Consider the following 24,217-nt stretch of genomic DNA (forward strand, 5'->3'; position numbering starts at 1 on the left):
TTAAAAATTCTTGGCTCGGGAAGTTGGCTCAGTGGTAGAGTGCTTGGCCTTGCATGCATGAGGCCCTGGGTTCGATTCCTCAACATAAACAGAAAAAAGCCAGAAGTGGTGCTGTGGCTCAAGTGGTAGAGCGCTAGCCTTGAGCTGAAGAGCTTAGGGACAGTGCCCAGGCCCAGAGTTCACCCCCCCACAATAACAACAACAACAACAAATTCTTGGCTCTGCCAATGTTAAAAGAGAAACAAGGCCCACATTCTCCATGGGAAGTTGGCATTTGTGACTCCTATTTTCTGTTAGCCTATGATATTCAAAATTCATGTTTCAACAAGGTTTTAAGGCCAAGAATAAATTGTGTCCAGCTGTTTCATGCATTGAGTCCAAATTAGGGCTCTACCTTAATGTCTGGGCCCATTCCTATAAGAGCAGTCACTTTCAGGCCCGGAGTTCCATGACTCAGTGTGAGCACCTTCCCTGATCACTTTCTTTGGGTACTGTACACATGCAACTTGGTTACAATTATTACCTGCTTTACAATATCTTTACAATATCTTTGATATAAATAATATTCTTTGTATTTTAGTGGTAATTACACTGAAATTAACTTTGGCCATAATCTAATACTAAGAAGGATTACATGTTTTTTAAATCTTTAGTAGGCTTGTAGTCCAGGAGACACCAAAATCTAGCTGCCTTGAGAAAGCGCACTGAGGTTGTACACTCTCAAGTGTAAAGCTTGAAGCTCTTCATGTGGCTTTTTTTGTAGTTTAAACTGCAGAGGGATTTGACAGTTATAGGTGTTGGGAATTATGCTTACAATGGCCCAGGTCAGCTGACCTGAAGGAAAGGGTTCAACAGAGTCTCAGGAAGCATGGGGGAATGGTTTCCAAACCGTCAGGAAGGAGCTGGTCAGCAGTTCACAAGGTCGGCATGTACCTGGCGGGGATGTGCAGGCACTCAGCTCAGAAATCCCCACAGTGGGCAAGTCTGAAGACCCAGCTTAACAGAGGTTTCCTACTCTGAGCTAAGGGCCTCTGATGCACGCTGCACGCTTTTCCTCCCTGGCAGAAGAAGTTCAGGGCTGTGGTTGCATGCTGGCATCCATTCCATCCTGTCCGCTCTTACTTGATGCTGGGGACCACTTAGGTCCACTGGGTGGGATCAGCAGGGACCCAGGCCCGCCCAACTGACTGAAAACAGGTTCGTGCCAGTACTGTGTTTTGATAGTGATAATTTCCGGTGGACTCCAGCCACCTGTGTGGTGGTCTTTGCTCCTGATGGCGGCTGAGCCTGCAAGAGCCCCCCTTGATGTCAGTTTTGCTGTTCCCACAGATCTTCAAGTTGCTGCAGGCCCCCTTCACAGACTGCGGGGACGGCCCCATGCTGCGGCTGGAGGAGCTGGGGGATCAGCGGCACGCTCCCTTCAGACATATCTGTCGCCTCTGCTACAGGGTCCTGAGGCACTCACAGCAAGACTACAGGAAGAACCAGGTGTGCATCAGAGTGGACAGGAAGTTCACGAGCTTTGCTCCTCAGCTCTCAGTGTCAAATGAACAGCGCAAGGTTGAGTGTGCTCCTGAGAAGGAGTCACACGCTGGCATGCAAGCCTGGGAGGAATACATACTAGACAACCCGTAAGGAAGATAACCAGAGAAACTCACATATACAAATCTTAGGGGCCAGTAAGAAAAGTAAAGACTAAGAATTCTCCCATTACCGCAGCCACCTCTTTTATTTTCAAAATTGGTATTACATTACATTTTCCTTTTCTACCTCCTCGTACTAAGGTTTGAATCAAGTCACGGAGCAAGCAAACTGTCATTCTTTCTTGGGCAAGAAAATATCTTTGGTTTTGCTTTTTGTTCTTGTAGTTTTTTTGTTTGTTTTGATCTTCATTTTTTTTGAACATGGAACCTTAGATATGCTCACAAGTGCTGGACTACTGAACTACATCCCTAGCCAGGGAACGATCTTTGAATAGAAATCAACAATTCATAAGAGGTTTCCTTGAGTTAAAAATTAATTTTGTGGGAATGTGATGTCTGATTCTAAAAGAGGGAAGCCTGAGATTAGTTCACATACTCCATTAAGTTTGGTGGGTTGGCTTAGGTGTTCCTGATTTTTTCTGTTACTCACTGATTTTAAAGATGAATTTTTGCCCCAGAAAAAGAAAGCAAAACAAGTTTACATTATTCTGAATGTCCAGGTAGGTTTGATCTCTGTGTATTCAGCAGTGCAGTAGAGGAGGTACAATTAATAAATCCTCTTTGAAATAGCTTCATAATAGCTTCTGACCTTTTCAAAAACATAAGTCATCTGGATTCGAATTTGTCCTGTATGCTAAAATATACCCACGCACACATCTGGATCATTGCTTAATCACATTCGGGTGGCAGGTGTAATAAAATGCAGGCTGTGAGGTTGCATGCCAGCCTTGTCCTAGAGAGAGATAGACAACTGTCACTTGCCCTGTGGAGCTCTAGGCCTCATGGGGATGCTGTGCATTCCGGTAGCTAACAAGGCAGTGTTGTCTTCCTGTCTTCCCTGGTGACTTTGCTCTACCTTGCAGGAGTACATAGCCAAGCAGTTTGGCTTCATGCAGAAGCAGATTGGCTATGATGTGCTGGCAGAAGACACCATCACGGCCCTGCTCCACAACAACCGGAAACTCCTGGAAAAGCACATCACCGCCGCAGAGATTGATACTTTCGTTAGTCTTGTGCGAAAGAACAGGGAGCCCAGGTGAGGTGCCCCTGGGGCCAATGGCAGTAAGACGCAGTAACTTGCGGGGCGCCGGTGGCTCACACCTGTCATCCCAGCTACTCAGGAGGCTGAGATCGGAGAATCACGGTTCAAAGCCAGTCTATGCAGGAAAGTCCGTGAGACTCTTATCTCCAATGAACCACCAGAAAACCAGAAGTGGCACTGTGGCTCAAGTGGTTGAGTGCTTGCCTTGAGCTGAAGAGCTCAGGGACAGCACCCAGCCCAGAGTTCAAGCTTCCACAACCACTGCCAACAAAAAAGATGTAGTAGGGCTGGGAATTTGGCTTAGTGGTAGAGTGCCTGCCTAGCATGCATGAAGCCCTGGGTTCAATTCCTCAGTACCACCTGCACAGAAAAAGCCGGAAGTGATGCTGTGGCTCAAGTAGTAGAGGGTAGAGTGCTGGCCTTGAGCAAAAGAAGCTCAGGGACAGTGCCCAGGCCCTGAGTTCAAGTCCCAGGACTGGCAAAAAAAAAAAAAAATACACACACACAAAAAGATGTAGTAACTTAGCTGATCCTGGCACTTTTCAGGAGGCTCACTGGCCTTGGGACTGCAGAGTGTGGCAGACTTTGATTAGCAGGCCTCATACAGCTCTTGGATGAGTAGAGGCAAAAAGTATAGGAACACGACTCCTCCCTTCTGCTGAACATGGTCAGCCATTTGACACTAATAAACCTCTATGAAGTGCCTGGCACACACAGGTGCCCAGGAAATGACAACTGCTGTGGGCATTTATTTATTCCTTCACTCACTCGCTCTCTAGAATGTGTTCCCTGATGTCATCATTAACAGTCTTTAGCAGACTAAGTTGTCACTTGAGGGTTTGATCTTGAGCTAGTAAATTCTGTGTACCTCATCTCTTCCTGCCCTGGCCCCCTTGCCCCCTCGCCTTCATGCCCCCCATGCATCTCCCCTCTTCTCTTTAATGGCCAAAGCACTTCAGGTGACGTGGGAAGCTGTTTGTAGCACAGTGTCCCGGGAGAGCAGATAGGGCTGCTGCAGCAATGACTGCTGCTGCCAGAATAAGCGGCCTTTCCTGGACTGCTCCCGCGCCAGGTGATGAGCCGAGGAATCAGTCATCTCAGCAGATCGCCCGGGCTGGTCCTCAGAAATCACGCTGGCTCTTTTCTGTATGAGAAACTGGAGCACAGATCCAAGTAACATTCCCATCGAACACATCTAGCTCCAGCCTGGCCCTGAGCGTTCACGGAGGCCCCATCTCTACCATGTCTTCCTCTTTGACCTTCCCTGTCCTGCCCTTCCCTCTTGGTTTTGGTCCTGTCACCTCTTCATCTGCCACAGTCACTGCCAACTTCACTCTGTGCCTCTCTGGACCCTGGCATCAAAGCCTACAGTGTGCCTGATCTGTGTCACCCAAGAGTATGGGCCTGTCTGCATGGGGAAGAGTCAGACCTCTCTCTGCTTGCTCTACTGAAGATACCTGGTTCCCTTCCCCTCTCTGGTAGGTTCTTAGATTACCTCTCCGACCTCTGTGTGTCCATGAACAAGTCAATTCCAGTGACACAGGAGCTGATCTGTAAAGCCGTGCTGAATCCCACCAATGCGGACATCCTCATTGAGACCAAGTGAGTGGGCCTGGGGACAAGAGGAGGCTGGCAGCGAGGAAGGGGTTTACCCAGTGAGTGGGCCTGGGGCGGGGGAGAGGAAGCCATGGTGAAGAAAGGCTGTAGGTGGAAGATGTAGTGTTCAGTGATGTTGGTGCTTGCAGGTGATAAAACCTAAGCCCTGTGTTTCTGAAAGGGAAGCTACATTTGTCTTTTGTTTGTGGGTTTGTTTAAGGGGATGGGTCATCTTACTTGGTAGCTCAAGCGGGCCTCAAACTTGCGATCCTCTTTCCTCCACTTCCAGGCTGCTAGGATTAGACCATGTGCCTCTATCCTGTCTTCAGGGAAGCTAGATTTCAGAGGATCTCAAAAGCTGCGTTCTGTTTTCTTGTCCTCTCTAGGTTGGTTCTTTCTCGTTTTGAATTTGAAGGTGTTTCAACTGGAGAAAATGCTCTGGAGGCTGGAGAAGATGAGGAAGAGGTGTGGCTATTTTGGAGGGACAGCGACAAAGAAATTCGTAGTAAGAGCGTCAGGGAATTGGCCCAGGATGCTAAAGAAGGACAAAAAGAAGACCGAGATGTGCTCAGCTACTACAGGTGAGCGAGAGGCCTGCACTTGGGTTGGGCTGCCCCACAGGCTGGCCCTCAGGAACATAACTGATTCGTTGTGGGTCATTATAAGGAATCACATGGCGCCATTTGATAAGATTCTAACAACAACAACAAAAAAGATGTGTGAGTTTAGAATATAAAATTCCACTGATTCTTAGCCCACTGATATCTGGGTGTATCTGCGTCATGAAAGAAGGAGGGCCTGCAGCAGCCCCAGCTAGAGCTGCTTCATACATATTCAGATGGTTAAGAGTCACACTGCCAGCTGAGCACCAGTGGCTCATACATGTTGTTCTAATTACTCAGGATGCTGAGTTCTGATCACAGTTTGAAGCCAGCTTGGGTGGGAAAGTCCAAGTCTGTGACACTCTTATCTCCAATTAACCACCAGAAAACCAGAAGTGGTGTCATGGCTCCAAGTAATAGAGTGCTAGCCTTGAATGAAGGAGTTCAGGGACAGTGCCTAGCCCTGACTTCAAGTCCCAGTGACTGACCAAAAAAAAGAAAGTTCAAGTCCCTGGATTTGCATGTGTGTGCACACATGTACACACACATACACACATGTGTGTGCACACATGTACACACACATACACACAAGTCAGACTGTTAGTTCACACTGTGTGGGTTCAAATCCTGACCTTTTTCTTTATGAAGTTTTGACTTTGGTCAAGTTTGATTTTACATTCCAGCTCCCTTAGTTGCAAAATAGAGGTGAAAACGCCAGTCTTCTATAACACTTACAGTCAGACCTAGACAGTGTCTGCTGGTACATGCCTATTTCTGTTTCGTTAACCTTTTTTTTTCCCCATTTGTACATACATCCATACAATTGGTACATACATTCATACAATGTATACTTGATACGGGTGAAACAACCCTAATCCGAAAGTCTGAAATTGAAACCCAAGACACCTGAGCCCTGATTCAACGCTCAAACTGTTTCTGAATTTAGAACATTTGGAATTTTTAGAACAAGGATTCCTGAGTGGTGGACTATGCAAATATTAAAAAATTCTCCAACTTTGGTCCCGAGCATTTCTGCCAGGAAGTGCTCAGCCTGTCCTTGCGACTTTATTTCAACACTGAAGGATTTTTTTTCTCCCGGCTTCCACACACGGTGTAACTTCCCCCAGCTGCCTCGTACCCATGGCGTTCACTTGTTGACTTGGGCCCACCATGTGTCACCAGTCTGCCTCTCCCAGTAATCTCCTCCATCCCCAGTATCTTTCTGACCCCAGGTCTAAGACCTATTCCTTCTTCCCCCTGAAGGGAAAGGATAGAAAAGGAAAGAGCAATGTGAACCCTTAGATTATAGGGCAGTAAAGGGCAGTAAAATCACTGTTTCTAGCATTTTTAAATAAAATGAATACAAGTTTACAGTTAAAAATGTCTTGCCTTCTGTATTTTGGTCTCTTACCTGATATTCCTATAGATGGTGTTCACCCTTGCAGTTTTCTTGTGTTTTTCTATTCTGTCCCATGTCTATTCAGTCATAAAGCATATATATTTTGTATTCTTAAATCTCTATACAAATAGTGCCCTACACTCTTTAAAGTACTGCTGAAGAGATAGAACTAGATATCCATGTAAGGTCTTAACTATTTTTCTTCCTATTTTGTAAGATAAACAAGGGAAATTGGAATAGAAAGGACATAATTGCTCTAACACAGCTGGACACACATGTGACTATTGTCTGTCCACTTTTCTGTACAGCAGAGCACAATGTTTCCTCTAGCCCTGTTTGCATGTATTTAGTATAAAAGCTAAAATAAGTTATACAAGATTTGTTGCTAGGCCAGAAGCCAGTGGCTCATTCCTGTAATCCTAGCTACTCAGGAGGCTGTGATCTGAGGATCGCCGTTCAGAGCCAGCCCAGGCAGGAAAGTCTGTGAGACTCTTATCTCCAATTAACCACCAGAAAACTGGAAGTGGCACTGTGACTCAAGCGGTAGAGCACTCCCCTTGAGCTGAAGAGCTAAGGGACAGCGCCCAGGCCCAGAGTTCAAGCCATGACCGACTTAAAAAAAAAAAAGGTGTTGCTGTGCAGGTTCAGATGGCCAAACATCACTACTGGAAAAGCTGGTGCCTCCTGGACCACACATCCTAAATGATTTCTGGAGTGAGAACTTGTCTACGATCGCTTTTCCTTTCCCAGGTATCAGCTGAACCTCTTTGCGAGGATGTGCCTGGACCGCCAGTACCTGGCCATCAATGAAATCTCAGGCCAGCTGGATGTGGATCTCATCCTTCGCTGCATGTCCGACGAGAACCTGCCCTATGACCTGAGGGCTTCCTTCTGCCGCCTCATGCTTCACATGCATGTGGACCGAGACCCGCAGGAACAGGTCACCCCTGTGAAATATGCCCGCCTCTGGTCGGAGATCCCCTCCGAGATCGCCATTGATGAGTAAGCCGACTGCTCCCTGTCACTAGCTCCTGACACTTTAAAGCTTCCCATTTACAGTGTTCTGTATGGCAGTAGGTAAACCATCCATGGTCTTGTGAAATCATACAACAATGATAAAGCTTTTCTTTTTCTTTAAGCTTAAAATACGTGGTTGGCAAGTATTTCATGCCTCAAAGAACTAAGAGTTGGCATCATTGCACTTTTTTCTTCCTGATTTTAAAAAAATTCTACACATATGAGTTTTTCTTGTGCCAACATGGAGAAATAGGAGTGAACAGGCTAGAAAAACCATCTCCCTACTAATCATTAGGCAGGAGGGTGGTGGAGACAGGCAATTTGATAAAGAAGATAAATGACTGAAATGTGTATGTACACATGAGGGAGGGAAAACGAAGTAGCATGCAGCTATGGCATTGTCTACTTCTGAGTCTCCGTGCCTGGGCACAGCATCACTGAGAAGAACCTGATGTTCTGTTTCCCTGTCCCTCTCCTTTCCTTTCAGCTACGACAGTAGCGGAGCATCCAAAGATGAGATTAAGGAGAGGTTTGCGCAAACCATGGAGTTCGTGGAGGAGTATTTGAGAGACGTGGTTTGTCAGAGGTTCCCTTTTTCTGATAAGGAGAAAAATAAACTCACGTTCGAGGTAATGCATGATGATCGATACGGGTGTTTTGTCTGCTTTCCTGTGGTCATTTTTTCTGTGAGGTTAAGAGGAAGTATTTTTGGTGGGTGGATTTTTATCAGGAGGTAGATTTTTATCTAGTTTTATACTGAACTAAGAATTGAGCTCAGAATAAAATAGCAATGCTACCAGATGCTTGGCTTAGGAGCAGTTAGGCTCATAAAAGAAAATACACAGGGTGGACTGAATCATGGGAAATGATAAAATATTATGTATGCTCTGTTATTAAAAGTGACAGGAGAGAAACAGATTGTGCTTGGGATCTGCCATATATGAATCATTTGAGGACTGTCAGTCCTTACCACCTCTGGGTTGAATGTTTCTGAGGCCACATTGGCCTCCTTTTAGGAATTATATTCCTGAGGGTTCAGTGTTGTTTATCTGCGTGTGCCCTTGTTAGGTATTATTGGGGTCACCCAGTGTTCTCCGTGGGAAGCTGTGCCTGTTAAGTGATTAGGTCAAGTTTTTATTAACTGGTCACAAGAGCAGATGGTAGCTTTGCCGGCTTTTATGTCTCAATTTTTTTTCTTCCCCTGAAACAAAATGAAATTTGTATCAGAAATGGCAAGCTGCATCTATGCTTTTCCTTCCTCTATAGGAAGTCACCATCTGTTGTTTTATTATCTCGTCAATGTCTGGTCAGACAGAGGAATGCAGATGACTTAATACCATCTTCTTTGTAAAACACAACAGGTTGTAAACTTAGCCAGGAATCTCATATACTTTGGTTTCTACAACTTCTCTGACCTCCTACGGTTAACCAAGATCCTCCTGGCCATATTAGATTGTGTGCATGTGACAACAATCTTCCCCATTACCAAGATTGTGAAAGGAGAAGAGAATAAAGGTAACAATGATGAGGAGAAGCTCAAGAGTGAGTATCTGATGGTAGAGAGACGCCCTCCTAGCCTTTCTCGTTAACTCTCGTGTCCTATCCGCCATGTGATACCCTGTCTTGTCCTTGCCTTTCCTTCCCACCTCTTCATTATGAATGCATCAGACAGAAAGAAAAGCTGATCACACAGCTCCATAGACTCACAATACTCATGACATAGCGTCCATGATCATTAGCATTTGGCTGTCTTTCCCCTTATCTGTGGGTCTGTGTGTATATTGTTATTGAGTCATTTGAAAGTTACCTAACAGTTTGAGTGTTTTATCTTCTTTTTAAAAATGTCATTGTTGGGCTGGGATGTAGCTCAGTGGCAAAGCAATTGCCTAGCAAGTTCAACGTCCTAGGTTCGATCCCCAGTACCAAAAAAGAAAAGACCAAAAAAAAAATGTCATTGTTTCTGATGTTGATAAAAGTCTTGATGATAATGTGCTTTATAATGTATAAAGTGAAATAAGGCACAGGCTTATATCTTGGTATCTGGTTTTACTTTGTGAGAAGAAAACCTATCTTTATAGGCTTATTTCCCCTGATGTTTTAGTCAGAGTAGTAATAAGCACCTAGTAGATAGGTATCTGTTGTTCTTTAATTTGTGTTATGCAGCTAGAATAGAAAAAAATGGTATTTTTCACCTCTCACTATTTGCGAAGTCCTGTGTTACGCCATTTTGAGTGCATTATGCCAGTGAATCCAGTCCTGGAGGTGCTTTTTTGTGACGAGGCTGAGCCTTGAAGGTAATTTAGTGTACCTAAGAACAGGCAGCTGTCCATAGCAGTACCAGAATCTGTGCCTTATCAACCCTTATAATCCTTATTCCTGTGCATAATATCAAGCAATGATTGGTAGCCATTAAAACTTAGCAGGAGAATTAATACACAAAATAATTCCTTTGGGATAGTCAAAAACCCATATTGTTTCTGCTCCCTTCACAAGCGTGAAAGCTTTAATGGGTGTGACCTTTTCTGGTTCCTTGGGTCTGAGCGTGTTAACAGAATGGGAAAGTGTTAAATATTGTCTTGACCTCGATGCTCCGAGCACTCTCAAGAGGGTCTGACCTGTGTCTGTGCTGTGCCCTTCCAGGCAGCAACGTGATGAGGTCTATTCACGGTGTCGGCGAGCTGATGACTCAGGTGGTGCTCCGGGGAGGAGGCTTTTTGCCTATGACTCCCATGGCTGCCGCCCCGGAAGGCAACGTGAAGCAGGCAGAGCCCGAGAAAGAGGACATCATGGTCATGGACACCAAGCTGAAGATCATTGAAATTCTCCAGGTAGGGGGGCGGGGCGGGGCGGGCACTCATGCCTCACTGGTCACCTCCCTTCTGTCCTCTCTGAGAGAGCGCAAAGCTTTCTGGGGAAGAAAATCGTAGCAAAGGTTTTGGTTCATCCCTTCCTATCATTTATGAGCTGCCTTATCTTAATCCCTTTACTGTCAGCTCCTGCGCCTCCCTAAGGAGGCCTTGCCCCTTCTACACCAGAGCTTCCTGTAGTTACCTGAGCTTTCCATCCTCTTTGCCCGCCCTGCCTCTGTCCTTGCTGTCATCTTTGCTTTGAGTTCACTCGCCCCATGTTCTCCAGGGGAGCTGAATCCCGTGTCTGTAGTTCCTCACTCAGTTCAGGTTCCATTGGCTTTGCAAAGTCTGCCCTCCCCCTTTTCATTCATCACTTCTGGAGGTCATGTGGTCACAAGTCCTTGTAAGCCCTGAGAAGCCAGCAGTAGAGAAAGTTATAGGGATGGGAGGCCGGCGTTTTAAAGAGCAATGGTAAGAGCTGTTAAAATCTAAAGTGTCAGGATGGTTCAGGGGCAGGAAGGCCGAGATAATGCTTCCTGATTGGGGGGAAGGTTTATTAGCAAAGGCCTCTTGTGTAAGGTGACATGATCAGAGACTTCAATGAATAAGGAGCTGGCTATGTTGATTTCCAGAAGAGTCTCAGGTTAGAGGGAACAGCAAATGCAGAGTTAGATTTGGGGACAAGGTTGGGAACAGTGTGGGTTCAAAGGGAATGGGAGAAAATGAATAAAATACTTTTGCACATTAGACCACTTAAAGCAGAAATTGCTGTACAAAACCTACAATGTAGCATGGAAGAATCTTTCCACTAAGGGGCAGAGAACTTTGCTGAGGCATAAATCACCTAGAGCAGAAGGAGAAGAGCACCACCTAGCGGAAACCTTCCCCATAGTCTCTGGCTCCCCACCAGACAACACAAGAACTTGGCTTTCTTAGGATTATTCTCTGTCCTATTTCAACAAGTTTTTCTTCTTTACACAATTGCTTCTATTTGCCATGCAAAAATGCTGTAATCTCACAGAGACATATGGCAAAAATGAACGCTCAGCAGTGGTTCCCTACCCATCTTCCCACTCCTCTAGGCATCTTTACAGCCAGTTCACCAAAAAGTGCTATAAGCATTCACTCTGCTTGCCATCTCAGACTCCTTTAACCCTTTCAAGTTGACACCTAGATGTAGCCATCACCATTCTGCATAATGCTGATTTTGAGACTTGGGAATAAACCATAGATTCAATAGTCAGGTCAGCCTTGTGTTCTAGTCTGGAAAAAGTGACCCCTAAGATTGGGGAAGGTTGCTGAGCAGGCTTGGGGGAAGCAAGGGGAAAAGAAGGAAGGAAGGAAGGATGGAAGGAAAGAAGGGAGGAAGGAAGGAAAGAAGGAAGGAAGGAATGAAAGAAAAGAGAAGAAGGGAGGAAGGGAGGGAGGGTCCTTAAATGGTGCCATCTGGTTGCTGTGTCTGTGGGGCCCTGATAACGCTGGTAGGGACAGTGACTCGGCTGGACTATAGAAGGAAAGAATCAGAAGCCCAGGGCCATGCCTAAATCAGAACAGACAGCAAGAAGCATACTGAAAACATTAAACCAAGCTCACTCACAGTTGTAAACAAAATTTCTTTTTGTCAGGTCTAAATTTAAAGCAGTCAGCTTCATTCCTTGAGCCAACTTGTGTTGGGTACGTGTAGGCATTTAATCCTTGCTGAAATGAAGTTTTATTTCTTGGAGGGTGGGACAGAGAGCAAGTAATGCCCTATTCCCATTGTTAATTGGCAAACTACTGAAGTTGACACTAGAGCTGAAGGTGCTGTGGGCTGGCTTGATAGGCCCCCACGGAAGTCTGCTGGCATTAAAATGACTGTTGAAATCTAAGCCAAATATTTGGCTCAGTTGTTGCTTAATGTAATTGATGCAGCTGATACCAGGCCTCACCAGAGTGCAGTGGCTTGGCTTGGCAAAGCGTCAAAGGTGGTACGTTAATGTAACCAATCTGTTTCCATTTCCACTTGAATCTTCAGTTTATTTTGAATGTGAGATTGGATTATAGGATCTCCTGCCTCCTGTGTATATTTAAACGAGAGTTTGATGAAAGCAATTCCCAGACTTCAGAAACGTCCTCCGGAAATAGCAGCCAAGAAGGGCCAAGTAATGTACCAGGTTAGTGAACGCAGAATGGAATTGCAGTCATGGAGTGGGGCCTGGGTATAAAGAAAACTGGGGAACCCAAATAGCCTTCCAGGGGTGTGAAGCATCAGACTGCCCGTGAGCCTTCTGTGACCTGCAAAACCATTTGGCGCATGACAGGACAGGCACATAAACTTCTCATTGGCTGCCCACTGCCTGGCTACCTGTGTTGATAATTCTGTATGGTTCCTAGTCATGTTATAAATACCCAAAAGGCCTTTGGCAGGAAACGAGGCTCTCCACCTGAAAATAGTAAAAGGTGAATGAGTTTTGCGTTTTGTTTTTTGTTTTTTTTTTGTTGGCCGTGGGGCTTGAACACTGGGCCTGGGCACTATCCTTGAGCTCTTCAGCTCAAGGTAAATACAACTTGAGCCACAGTTCCACTTCCCGTTTTCTGGAAGATAAGAGTCTCATGGACTTTCCTGCCTGGGATGGCTTGGAACTGTGATCCTCAGAGCCTCCTGAGTAGCTAGAATTGCAGGCATGAGCCATCGGTGCCCAGCTAGTGAATATGTTTTGAGGATAATTGTATTTTATTTTTCTTAATTTTTTAAGAGTTATTATAAAGGTGATGATAGAGGGGTTACCGATACATAAGTCAGGTAATGAGTACATTTCTTTTTGGATAGTATGGCTCTTCCATCACTATCTTAGTTTTTGCCTCCCGTTCACACCCACAAATTGTATAGTTCATTTTCAACGTAGTGTCTAGCAAGTACCACTGCTGGGTTACTGTATTTTAAGGACAGGATCTTGAGACTTGGGGCAGGAAAAGATTGGGACAATTGTAGATTGCTGCCACGAGAGATCTTACTGCCTCGTGTCTTGGATACTTAAATGGCCGAGGTTTCTAGTATTGTGGTCACCCACAAAGTCCCCCTGAAAACAAGCAAAATGACAAAGACTCTCCAGGAGACTTCATTGTCCCTGAGCAACTTTTTACTCATGCTGGAAGTTTCTTCCTCCCTAGAAAATAGTGGAGAAGGGTAAGAGGAAGGGTAATGGTAGAATTAACCCCTCTACAGAGCCCCAGACTTCCTCCGAAGGAAGTTGTCACTGTCTTTAGGAAGGGGAAAAATGGCGGGAGGGTGGGACATTGAACGGCATCACCTGGCCACCCAGGCGTGGAGCCTTGCTGTGTGTGGTTCTGGAGGACTTGGGGCTAGCCCCGCAGCTTCGCCCTGACAGGACTTGGAGTGCATTCACCACAGCTTGTTTTCAGACCTTGCCGTATTAAAGCTATGTTCTCTCACTTTTCAGGTGCTCTAGACTTTGAACACATTGAAGAACAAGCGGAAGGCATCTTTGGAGGGAGGAAAGTTTACTTTCAGTCACTGTCTTGTAAGGGGTTCTGTGATGTAGGAGTGGCTCTTCTAGAATTTTCTAAGGCTTCTCCTTGACCTTATTAGCAACTCTTCAGCTCGGGGGCTCAGGTGGTGTGGCTGCCTTCTTTGGAGAGGACTCTGGGGCTTGTCTCTGATGGCTGAATGTGGTGCGTGCGTGCGTGCGTGCGTGCGTGTGCGTGTGCGTGTGCGTGTGTGTGTGTGTGTGTGTGTGTGTATTTCCTGCCCAGATCAGGAAGGATTGAAAGATGTGGCTCAGGATTACAAAGTTACTATTTGTTTTCTTTTGAGTCCGGTCGTGGGGCCTGAACTCTGGGCCTGGGCGCTGTCCCTCAGCTCTTCAGCTCAAGGCTAGCGCACTACCACTTGAGCCACAGCACCACTTCCGGCTTTTTTCTTTTTGCTTATGTGGTGCTGAGGAATCGAACCCAGGGCCTCGAGCATGCAAGGCAAGCGTTCTACCACTGAGCCACCTTCCCAGCCCTACAAAGTTATTTTTTAAGTAGTGAGGAAATAGGGACAAAAGAAAGAAATGGGAGGCAGGAGGCAAAAAAACCCAGTTAAGTAGCATCTTACCCTTCTTACCTGGCAGGCTACAGTTTATCCTTTATCTCTGTACTCTTTACAAGCTATGAAAAGAAGAAAACGCAGTTTTCTTTTTGTTTGTCCTTCCTAGTAGGAACCCCTGTTTAAAATGTCACAGTCCTCAACTTTAACTTATACTATTATTATTATGATTATTGTGAACTCCAGTACCTATAAACATAAAACTTGGTATGACTACCCTATAGTGCTTATAATTAATGTGCTTGGCTTGATTATCTACTGTATCTTTCGCCCAAAGAAAGTCAAGAAATTGAAACTGAAAGCATTGATTTCCTCTCACACTTCCCAGGGTTGAGTAGGGCTAAGCCAGATGGTTCTTCTGGTTTTTGTGTTAGTTGTGCAGGTCTCATGAGGTCGTTTCTGGAGTTCATTCGCACATCCAAGTTGTTTTACTCCCCTTTCTGGCACCTGTGTAGGATGTTTGCAAGGTTTGAATCTCATTACCCTCTGCCCTCATAGATAGCTTAGCTTCTTTGCAGCATGGTGACTTCATTCTAAGAGCAGATGTTCCAAAATGACAAGCCACAAGGGTGCAAGCAGTAGTTACACCCTGCTTGCATTGTCTTTACCAATGTGCTGTTGGCCAAAGCAGTTCTTCGTGAGGGGAACGATGCAAAGGCCCAATTTGTTGGGACCACTCATTTAACAATTCATCTCTGTGGTTAATACAAAACATATGAAATAGGAATTAGCAGTTTTTGATAAGATGTAGTGTGTGTGTGTGTGTGTGTGTGTGTGTGTGTGTGTGTATGCGTGTTATATGGTTTGAACTCAGGCCTGTTTGCTTGCCAAGCAAGCATTACCACTTGAGATAATACCCCCAGCCCTTTTGCTTTAGTTTTTTTTTTTTTTCTAATAGAGTCTCACTTTTTATCTGGGCTGTCTTGAACTACCATCCTTCTCTATAATTTCTCTAAAACCACTCTGCCTAGCTTTTTATTGGTTAAGATTGAGTCTCACACACTTTTGATTTTTTGCATGACCTATTCTTGAACTGTGACCCTCCTGTCTCCACTCCTAAGTAGCTGGGATTGAAGGTGTGTGCCACCTTACCTGGGCAGGTGTGTGGCCATTTTGCATTGCCACTCAGCCCAGTGTCTGATCAGTGAGTTTACCATAAACTGAGATCTCTAACAGCTAGCAATTAAAAGTCTTATCTCTATGGATGAACATTGCGTTTACAGTGTCTTCAGTACACAATTAAATAGGAAATCACATCCATTTTCATTTCTCTGAAGGAGAACACTGTAGTCTATACTAGAGTCTAGGTGTTGAGTACCAGATTGTAATACCAGTTTTGTCAGTTTAGGAGTATAAGGACATTTGTTTAAAATTTGGCAATTAGAGCTTCTTAATTGTCCCTTTCACTCACAATATAGTTGAAGATAAATGGAGGCTGTGAAAAGAGCTGATGAAAAGTGAAGTCTCATGAAATGGACTAAAGTGTTAGAATCTAGCTTGGGTATGGCAGGGCCTGTGTGTGTGTGTGTGTGTGTGTGTGTGTGTGTGTGTGTGTGTGTGTGTGTGTGTGTGTGTGTGTGTGTGTGTGTGTGTGTGTGTGTGTGTGTGTGTGTGTGTGTGCTTGCGCGTGCACATGTGTGCGTGTGCCCGTGTGTGAGTGAATGAGACATCTGTAATTCATCTGTCCTATCCCCTTCCCCTGTGCTCCGGCAGTGAGGAGAACACCCCACTGGACTTGGACGATCACGGTGGCAGAACCTTCCTCCGCGTCCTCCTGCACTTGACGATGCACGACTACCCACCCCTGGTGTCTGGGGCCCTGCAGCTCCTCTTTCGGCACTTCAGTCAGAGGCAGGAGGTCCTTCAGGCCTTCAAACAGGTGGGTCCCGTGCTAGACACGTTCACGCCCCTGCAGTTCGCACCTAACAGCTAGCATTCCTTAAAGACCTCCAGCTAACGGATTGTGTTCACTAAGGTCCAACTGCTGGTTACGAGCCAAGACGTGGACAACTACAAACAAATCAAACAGGACTTGGATCAGCTGCGGTCCATTGTGGAGAAGTCGGAGCTCTGGGTGTACAAAGGTCAGGGCCCCGATGAGCCCATGGAGGGTGTCTCTGGTGAAAACGAGCACAAGAAAGCCGAGGTGAGCCAAACGCACGAGCGAGGCTGCCCTGGGGTGGACAGGCATCTCCAAACAAGCTTCCTGTTCAGTTTTTAGTTAGATTAAGTACAGTTTATGGGATAGGTTTCTTTTTTCCTTCTTTTTTTTCCCCCCTTACGAGACTGCTTATGAAGTAGTGAGGGAGACAGGTATTCTCATGGAGAGTAAACTACCAATTTAAAGTCTAGCCCTGTTTCTGGGCTGCCCTGGACCACATAGAAGAGACTTGGCTGTGGAGTGAATTAGCACCAGGTTTCCTCACACAGCTGCCGGGAGATGTTCTCTGGCAATGGCCTGGCCAGGCCAGGGGAGCTGAGTGTAAGCAGATGTCCTGGTATAAGTAGTGTTTTCCAATGTAAAGGTTGGGAACCAGTGCAGAACTCCCATTCTTCAAGTGTGGTACTGACCGTAGCAATCCAATAGTAGACCAAGAGTTGTCCAAATCACATCTGTGTCCATTTTGGTCCCTAGGAGGGGAATAACAAGTCACAGAAGCACGAAAGCACCAGCAGCTACAACTACAGAGTGGTGAAAGAGGTAAGTGCTCCCCTCACTGTTTTCCTTCCTTACTGATTCTCTAAGGAGCTTTACTTTGTGGTTAGGCAAGTTAAGGGCACAAACACTTTAGCTTTTTTCTTCATGTTAAAGTGAGCAGGGAGAAAGTAGTTTGAGTGTGACATGGGTTCTTACATTTGTCCAAACATGAAACCCAGCTGCGCTACTTAAATTTGTGTGCCCTCAGTTCCTCCCTTTTATAGGTGAAGTCTTTTTATAGGTACCACCTGTTTCTAAAGCGTTGCAGTAGAATGAAGGATTAACTGATAGAACTGCCAAGGCTTTGTCTCCATGCTTGACTTTAGAAATCTTTGCAAAAGGAGTTTGAAGATGCGCAGCTGAGCTTTGTGTTTTTGTGTTTTTACCTTTCAGCAAGGCTATCTACAGGTGTTAGTATTGATGTCACTCATATAAGTGTGTATGTGTGTGTGTTGGTACTGGCACTTTAATTTGGGGCCTGGGTGCTGTTCCTTAGCTTTTCTAGTTCAGCTTGGCACTCTACCATTTGAGCTACAGCCACACTTCTGGCTTTTTTGGGGTGGTTAATTGGAGATGAGTCTCTTGGACTTTCCTTTCCACACTGACTTCAACCTATGATCCTCAGATCTCAGCTTCCTGAGTAGCATTACTCAGATGTTGAGCTATTTGGTGCCTGGCTCAGCTCATTTGATTTTAAGTGATTAAGTGATCTATGAATTTCTCCCATTTGTTGGCAAAGCATGATCTCCTGCTTATTCTGCAATATGCAGTGTTCGTCTAACATGGATTTGATTTATTGCAACCAAGAGCAATACTGCATATTGGAGGAATTTCCTTGTTTTAGTCTGTAATGTCTTATGATCCTTACCCTGCGATGGCTTTCCCGGCTATCTAGTTCCTACTTTTCTGAGGTCAATTTCTTTTCCCCAGATCCTGATTCGACTTAGCAAACTCTGTGTCCAAGAGAGCGCCTCGGTGAGGAAGAGCAGAAAGCAGCAGCAGCGGCTGCTGCGGAACATGGGTGCACACGCCGTGGTGTTGGAGCTGCTGCAGATCCCCTACGAGAAGGTGCGTGGCGGCTCCCTGGAGCATCAGGGCTCAAAGCCCATGCCTGTCATGCTTAGTTACTAAGGGGGGAGGCATACAGCTGACGTAACTGTTGTAGCCATAAAGCAGTTCAGGTAATTTGTGTGACACACACATGCGCGTGCACACACCAATTTAAAGATTCCACAAAGAGGAATCCATTTTTCCTTCCTCACTCTCAAGCTTGCCAGATAAAAGACAGCTTGGTCTGCATCACAGGTCAGAACTGTACCTGCAAATAGCAGTGCTATGTAACTTCTTTGGCAGCCCTAAAGACCAAGCTAAGAACCACACGGTACTCAGTGCATTCCCGAGGGCCACATGAGTACACTGATGTCTGGGAATTTGAACCTATCAAGCGGCACTTTGCTTAGGGTCTCTTTTTGGGCTGCTAGAAGTTACACTTTACCTCCTATGTTTCACACTGTCCTCTGTAGTTGGTGGCAAAAATTGTATTTAGGGGGGCAGGAGCCAGTCTACTTGGGCATCTGCGTCAACTGACAAAGCCTGATGAAAACATGCAGTCAAGCAGCAAAACCCAGGGAGGCTTTGTGTTCTGCCACTTGACAGATGAGAAGACTGAGGCCAGTACAGGCTTGGAGTCCATGGGCTTAGACTCAGGCTGACTTGTCCCAAAGTATTTCCTGAAGAAGCTTACTGGTGGCTGGCATGGTGCTCAGCCTTTTCTCCTTAATTCGTGTCATCCTGCTGACTTACAGCTGAGCAGTTGAGGTGGTAATGTCATCATCAGTGGACTAGGGTGATTCGTGACACAGCTATCGGTAGTGGGTCCAACCCTACTCCACCCTGGTGCCTCTTATCTCAGGAGTTCTGTGCAAAGAAGCTTCCTCCTCAGTTGTGGGGTACATACGATTCGAGTGAGTCAGGTCTTTCAGACAGCCACAGGCTTGACCCTGCTAATAGGTCAGGGATGTAGCCAACTTACAGTTAATGTGGTGTGCAGGTCGCCCAAACTTTTGGACTAAGTTGATCTTCTTCTTACATGTAGAGAATGAGGAGATACTTGCTGACTGTCGCTTGGTCTTGTTCTGTCGTCAGTTTTCTGACTGAGCAGTGTTAATGTACATGGGTTTGGAAGTGATAGTTGAAGGGCAGGACATGATGTGTGTATGCATGCGTATGTACATGCACAGAGGCTCACATACTATAAATAGGAGCCAAAGCCAGTTTAGTGCTCGCCTTTATCCCGCTGGGAATGGCTGTTACATTTTGCAATAGTTACACTAGTACCTGAGGAATGTATTTATTTGTTTTTGTTTCTTGACACACCCAGCCTAAAACACTATCTTGCCCGGTAAGAAGTTGACTGCTCTCAGTCTAGATCAGCACCAATTGCTTGCCTGTACTCCATAAGCATTGTCTAAGCATTCCATTTTTCTCAGCTGGTGTAGCAATCGTGTCAGATGTGTGCTTTATCATCTCCGTGTACAGATGGGGAAGTGGATGGTTGTTCCCGGGCACACAGCTAGGAAGTTGTTCACGTGGGAGGAAAGTGGGTCTGGGGACCTATGGCTCCTCCCTGCCGCTTTCTTCCCTGCCCCTGTGCTGCCTGCGGCTGAGGCCATGGACGGAGGGGTCCTAGGACCCTTGTGAGCGGGAGGGCCAGGTGGGGTCATCTGCAATCAAGGCGTTCTTTCTCGCTCTGTTTTTACAATCTGAAATGTTGGCATATTTAGAATTGGGCGGAGTGGCCATAGGTTTTATACTGCCGCCTTGTGACAAGATGTTTAACTCTTCACACAATACTGAAAAAATTTAATATATAAAATGCTTTTAATCTCTGTAACAAAAATCCCATGTGTTCATGTGTGGAGTTCCTGGACAGCTGTTATATCCATCATGTTGATAGGAAAACTAAATCTTTGGTTTAAATAAGTGCCTGAGGTGACAAGGAAAGGAGATGGCAGGTGCACTCGCTGTGGTTCATAATCAAAGGACTTTCCAGTAGGTTGGGGCCGTTGACAAGGTGAGCCTGAAAACTGGGGAGTGAGGCCTTGCATCAGGTAGGAGGAGGGCTCAGCCTTGCTGTCAGCCATCTCTGTGAATGTCAGCGATTGCTGGACAGCGCATTCTAGCACCTGAGTTTGCACGCAGCATCCCTGGTACACACTGCCCAGATCCCCTGCTAGCAGCTGTTGGCATGGAGCAGGAACTCCTGTCCTGACCTAACAATCAGTGCTGTTCATCTCTGTCCTCCCGCACAGGCCGAAGACACCAAGATGCAGGAGATAATGAGGCTGGCTCACGAGTTTTTACAGAATTTCTGCGCGGGCAACCAGCAGAATCAAGCTTTGCTGCATAAACATATCAACCTGTTTCTCAACCCAGGGGTAAGGCAGAGTGTGTTGGTGAACCTGTATAGGGCGGATGTGGAGGATCGGTGTGTTCTGCTGCCTTCTGGGTCTTGTCACAATACAGTCCATTCCAAAGCGGGGAGCATTGTGACTGGCTGCCAGGAGGTTGTAAATACTCCCCACCCTGGGAGTAGGGATGGAGGCTGGGGAGGAAGGAGCACATGATGGGCAAAATAAGATAACATTTCTCTCCCTTTTTCCCCTAATAAGCATCTCTCTTTTTTTATTTGGTCAGTCGTGGGGCTTGACCTGTGGGCTTGAGCGCTGTCCCTGTGCTCTTCAGCTCAAGGCGAGCGCTCTATCACGAGCCACAGTGCCACTTCTGGTTTTCTAGTGTTAATTGGAGATAAAAGTCTCACGGCCTTTCCTGCCTGGGCTGGCTTTGAACTCTGATCCTCAGATCTCAGCCTCCTGAGCAGCTAGGATTACAGGCGTGAGCCACCAGCACCCAGCTTTAGCATCTCTTACTTAAGGAAAGCAAAAGAGAATTGCTAAGTCTTATCACCTCACCAAGTATATAGTATACATACAGCAGCATATCTGTGTTACACATTTGAGCAAAACAGTGCCCCACTTTATATTATATAGGATTTTTTTCATTTAGCATGTAATTGGATGCCTTTGCAAATCAGAAATAATTTTTTTTCTTGCTCTTTTCGATAGCTAAGTGGCATTGAATAAAGTGGATGTGACTTTTTAAAAACTATCCCCATATGAGTAGCCAATGTTCAGTTTGGGGGCTTTGTAAATAATAACAGCAGAGTACATCTTTATACATGCATACATGCATTCATGAGCAGTAATGACGCCTTTCAGAAAAAGGACTGCTGGTTGGTAGGGTAATACCACATCTTGGTTGTAATTTTAATTATATTTTCAGTTTTACCAAAGGGTTTCATTCAGCATGTCAGTTTATGAGCATGACACATCTTGGCAAGAAAAGGAAAAAAGTAAAGATTGAAGCCCTTACTCCCACCAAACATTAAAACTCAGTAGGCCTCAGAAACTTTGGTTAAAAATGAAAAATAAAGTCCCTGAAACACAGGAATATCTTCATGACTGTGTAGTAATAGTAAGCACACTGTGTAAACAGCCCTGATTTTAAAGGAACACACGTTTCTTCATCAGATGTCACCATGAGAGCATCCAGAGGCATTTCCATTGAATGTGTCCATAAATAACTCATTAATTTTAAAATTTAAAATTTTTAAAAAATTATAAATTCAATAACAAAAAAAGACAGCTCACTTCTACAAGTGGACAGAAAAACTTAGACACTCCTTCATAGAGAATATCCACAAGGCCGGTTCACATGACAGGGCACACATACAGTCAGCCATGAGCTGAATCAAGTGTCGTACATATGCGTGATAAATTCCAACTAAAGTTCAAAAGACCCACAGTAACAAGGTACAGAATTGTAGATGTTTGTAGAATGTGGACCTAACATTTCTAAAGCTGTTTGGCATACTTAACATTAATACTTAAACCCCCCAAGTCCATTCTTGAGTCTAAATCCAGTGTACACAAATGTGTATATTGTTGACTAGAAGATACAGACAGAAATTTTGGAGCAGCACTGTCGGTACCATTGTCAAATGAATACCATCAGTAGGTGTTAACGCGGGGTCCTCCCCCAGGGGCCCATCTGAAATGGAATAGATGATTCCCATGCAGCAAAACAAAACAACATCCTGATGAGGGCCAGTGCCCAGGGTTCAAGGACAGGCCAAACTGACCTGTGGTTACAGTGAAACAGTGGCATGGGGTATAGAGGAGGCCTATACTGTTTCCTGATCTGGGTGCTGAGGTTTCCTTGGTAGTCCATTGCGCTATTTGTTTATTTTACTGTTTACTAAAACAGAAGATAGTACAAATGTGAGAATGCAGCCTCCGTGTGTGCATGTGTGCGTGAGTGTGTGCAGGTGTGTGTGTGCAATGGGCTTTTCTTTCCCTCCTTTTCTAATCTGCCCCAGCCCCATTTTGAGCATTCCCCTCTGCTCTTGCCCTTGTGTCGTGCCAGATCCTGGAGGCCGTGACAATGCAGCACATCTTCATGAACAACTTCCAGCTTTGCAGTGAGATCAACGAGCGAGTGGTCCAGCACTTTGTCCACTGCATCGAGACCCACGGGCGGAACGTCCAGTATATAAAGTTCTTGCAGACAATCGTCAAGGCGGAAGGGAAATTCATTAAGAAGTGCCAAGACATGGTCATGGCTGAGGTGACCGTGACCTCTTTCCTACAACCTTCTCCACCTGGGGTTCTGTGGGAATTGAAAATTATTTAATCTTCTCGGTAGGAAGGGGCACCTCTGCTGTATGGGAAGGTAGAATGTAATTGTGTCTATAATTTCCTACTTGTGGGTTTAGGCAGGCGGCTGATCCGATTTTCCTGAGCAATAAATCTTATAAGGACCCTCGCTTTGGATTCTTCTCAGAAGGAAAAAGGAAGAGAAACAGTGTACCCAAACGGACTAGATGTGGTTAGTGCTCAATCAGCTAGAACAGGGCTCCTTCTTGTGAATGGGAACTTCTTTAATTACTCACTCGATTAGCTAACTCCAAGTTGTTTCACCTGTTGATTCTCATGAGGAGCCAACTGGTGTGTGGAATCAATGCAGTTTTATTTGGTTCATTTTGGATCTGGGTGGATTTTTGCCTTTGATCAGAAAGACCCACCCTGTCAGTCACGGCGGAATGGCTTCCCCACATATTTAGTCCTTCTGCCTTTTCACAAAGGAAGTCTCCAGTGAGCTCACGATACTTGGATCTGTAATCCCACTCACCAGTGTGATTCCAGTGGCAGTCCTGCAGTGTGATTTTGAGTTGGTCCCACCCTAGGATATGAATGCTGGCAGTGCAGACATCTCAGACCCTCAGTGAAGCATTTCTGTAAATGAATATGCAGCAGAAATTAATGTGCATTAAGTGAAATAGTGAAGGTAAGACTAGCTAACACTACTGGCAGCTTATTGTACTAGTCAAAACAGTTTGAATGTAAAATCATTTACTTATTCTACACAACAGCACTCAGCGTCAGAGGTTATATTTGTCCACATCTCTATGGAGAAACTGAGACACAACGAGTTTGGGTCTCCTGCTGAAAGTGTATTTGGTATTTGGCACTTAATCAGAGCTCATGCAAGTCAGTTGTTAATAAGTAATATTGACCACGTTCATTTTGACTTTGGTGCCAGCTTTAAACAAAAATCTATATTTTATGTGGTGCTGAAATTGATATATATTTATTAGAAGATACCTCAATTTGGTGACACATTATCAAGAGAAATTATTTGACTTTTTTTTTTTTTTTATCGGTACTGGGGCTTGAACTCAGGTCTTGAGCACTATCCCAGAGCTTTTATGTTCAAGGCTAGCACTCTACCACTGGAGCCACAGTGCCACTTCCATTGCTTTTTGGTAGTTAATTGGAAACAAAAGTCTCACAGGCTTTTCTGTCTAGGCTAGCTTCAAAACACAATCTTAAGATCTCAGCCTCCTAAGGATTATAGGCCTGAGCCACCAGTGCCCAGCTAATGGTTTTTGTTGTTGTTGTTGTTGTTAGTCCTGGGGCTTGAACTCTGAGCCTGGGTGCTGTCCCTGAGCTCTTCAGCTCAAGGCTAGTGCTCTTATTATTTGAGCCACTTCTGGTTTTCTGGTGGTTAAAATTGGAAATAAAAGTTTCACAGCCTTTCCTGTCTGGGCTTGCTTTGAACCACAACCCTCAGATCTCAGCTTCCTAAGTAGCTAGGATTACA

The 24,217-nt window shown here is 45.3% G+C and overlaps 1 protein-coding gene across 1 annotated transcript in view; it reads left to right on the top strand.

Moving 5' to 3' along the window:
- Nucleotides 1-24,217, top strand: part of Itpr1 (inositol 1,4,5-trisphosphate receptor type 1) — a 297,390-nt gene that overhangs the window by 132,273 nt on the left and 140,900 nt on the right. The window contains exons 17-32 of the mRNA XM_070018999.1: nt 1,330-1,488; nt 2,567-2,739; nt 4,228-4,347; nt 4,728-4,922; nt 7,093-7,344; nt 7,847-7,988; nt 8,721-8,901; nt 10,000-10,187; nt 12,223-12,361; nt 13,649-13,707; nt 16,016-16,177; nt 16,274-16,444; nt 16,934-16,999; nt 17,927-18,064; nt 20,308-20,433; nt 22,481-22,681. Of these exons, the coding sequence (XP_069875100.1) occupies nt 1,330-1,488; nt 2,567-2,739; nt 4,228-4,347; nt 4,728-4,922; nt 7,093-7,344; nt 7,847-7,988; nt 8,721-8,901; nt 10,000-10,187; nt 12,223-12,361; nt 13,649-13,707; nt 16,016-16,177; nt 16,274-16,444; nt 16,934-16,999; nt 17,927-18,064; nt 20,308-20,433; nt 22,481-22,681 (2,472 nt within the window). The remainder of the gene's footprint in view (nt 1-1,329; nt 1,489-2,566; nt 2,740-4,227; nt 4,348-4,727; nt 4,923-7,092; nt 7,345-7,846; nt 7,989-8,720; nt 8,902-9,999; nt 10,188-12,222; nt 12,362-13,648; nt 13,708-16,015; nt 16,178-16,273; nt 16,445-16,933; nt 17,000-17,926; nt 18,065-20,307; nt 20,434-22,480; nt 22,682-24,217) is intronic.

Source organism: Dipodomys merriami, unplaced genomic scaffold (assembly GCF_024711535.1).
Source record: "Dipodomys merriami isolate MVZ:Mamm:240054 unplaced genomic scaffold, mDipMer1.0.p SCAF_13, whole genome shotgun sequence".
Classification (NCBI taxonomy): Eukaryota; Metazoa; Chordata; class Mammalia; order Rodentia; family Heteromyidae; genus Dipodomys; species Dipodomys merriami.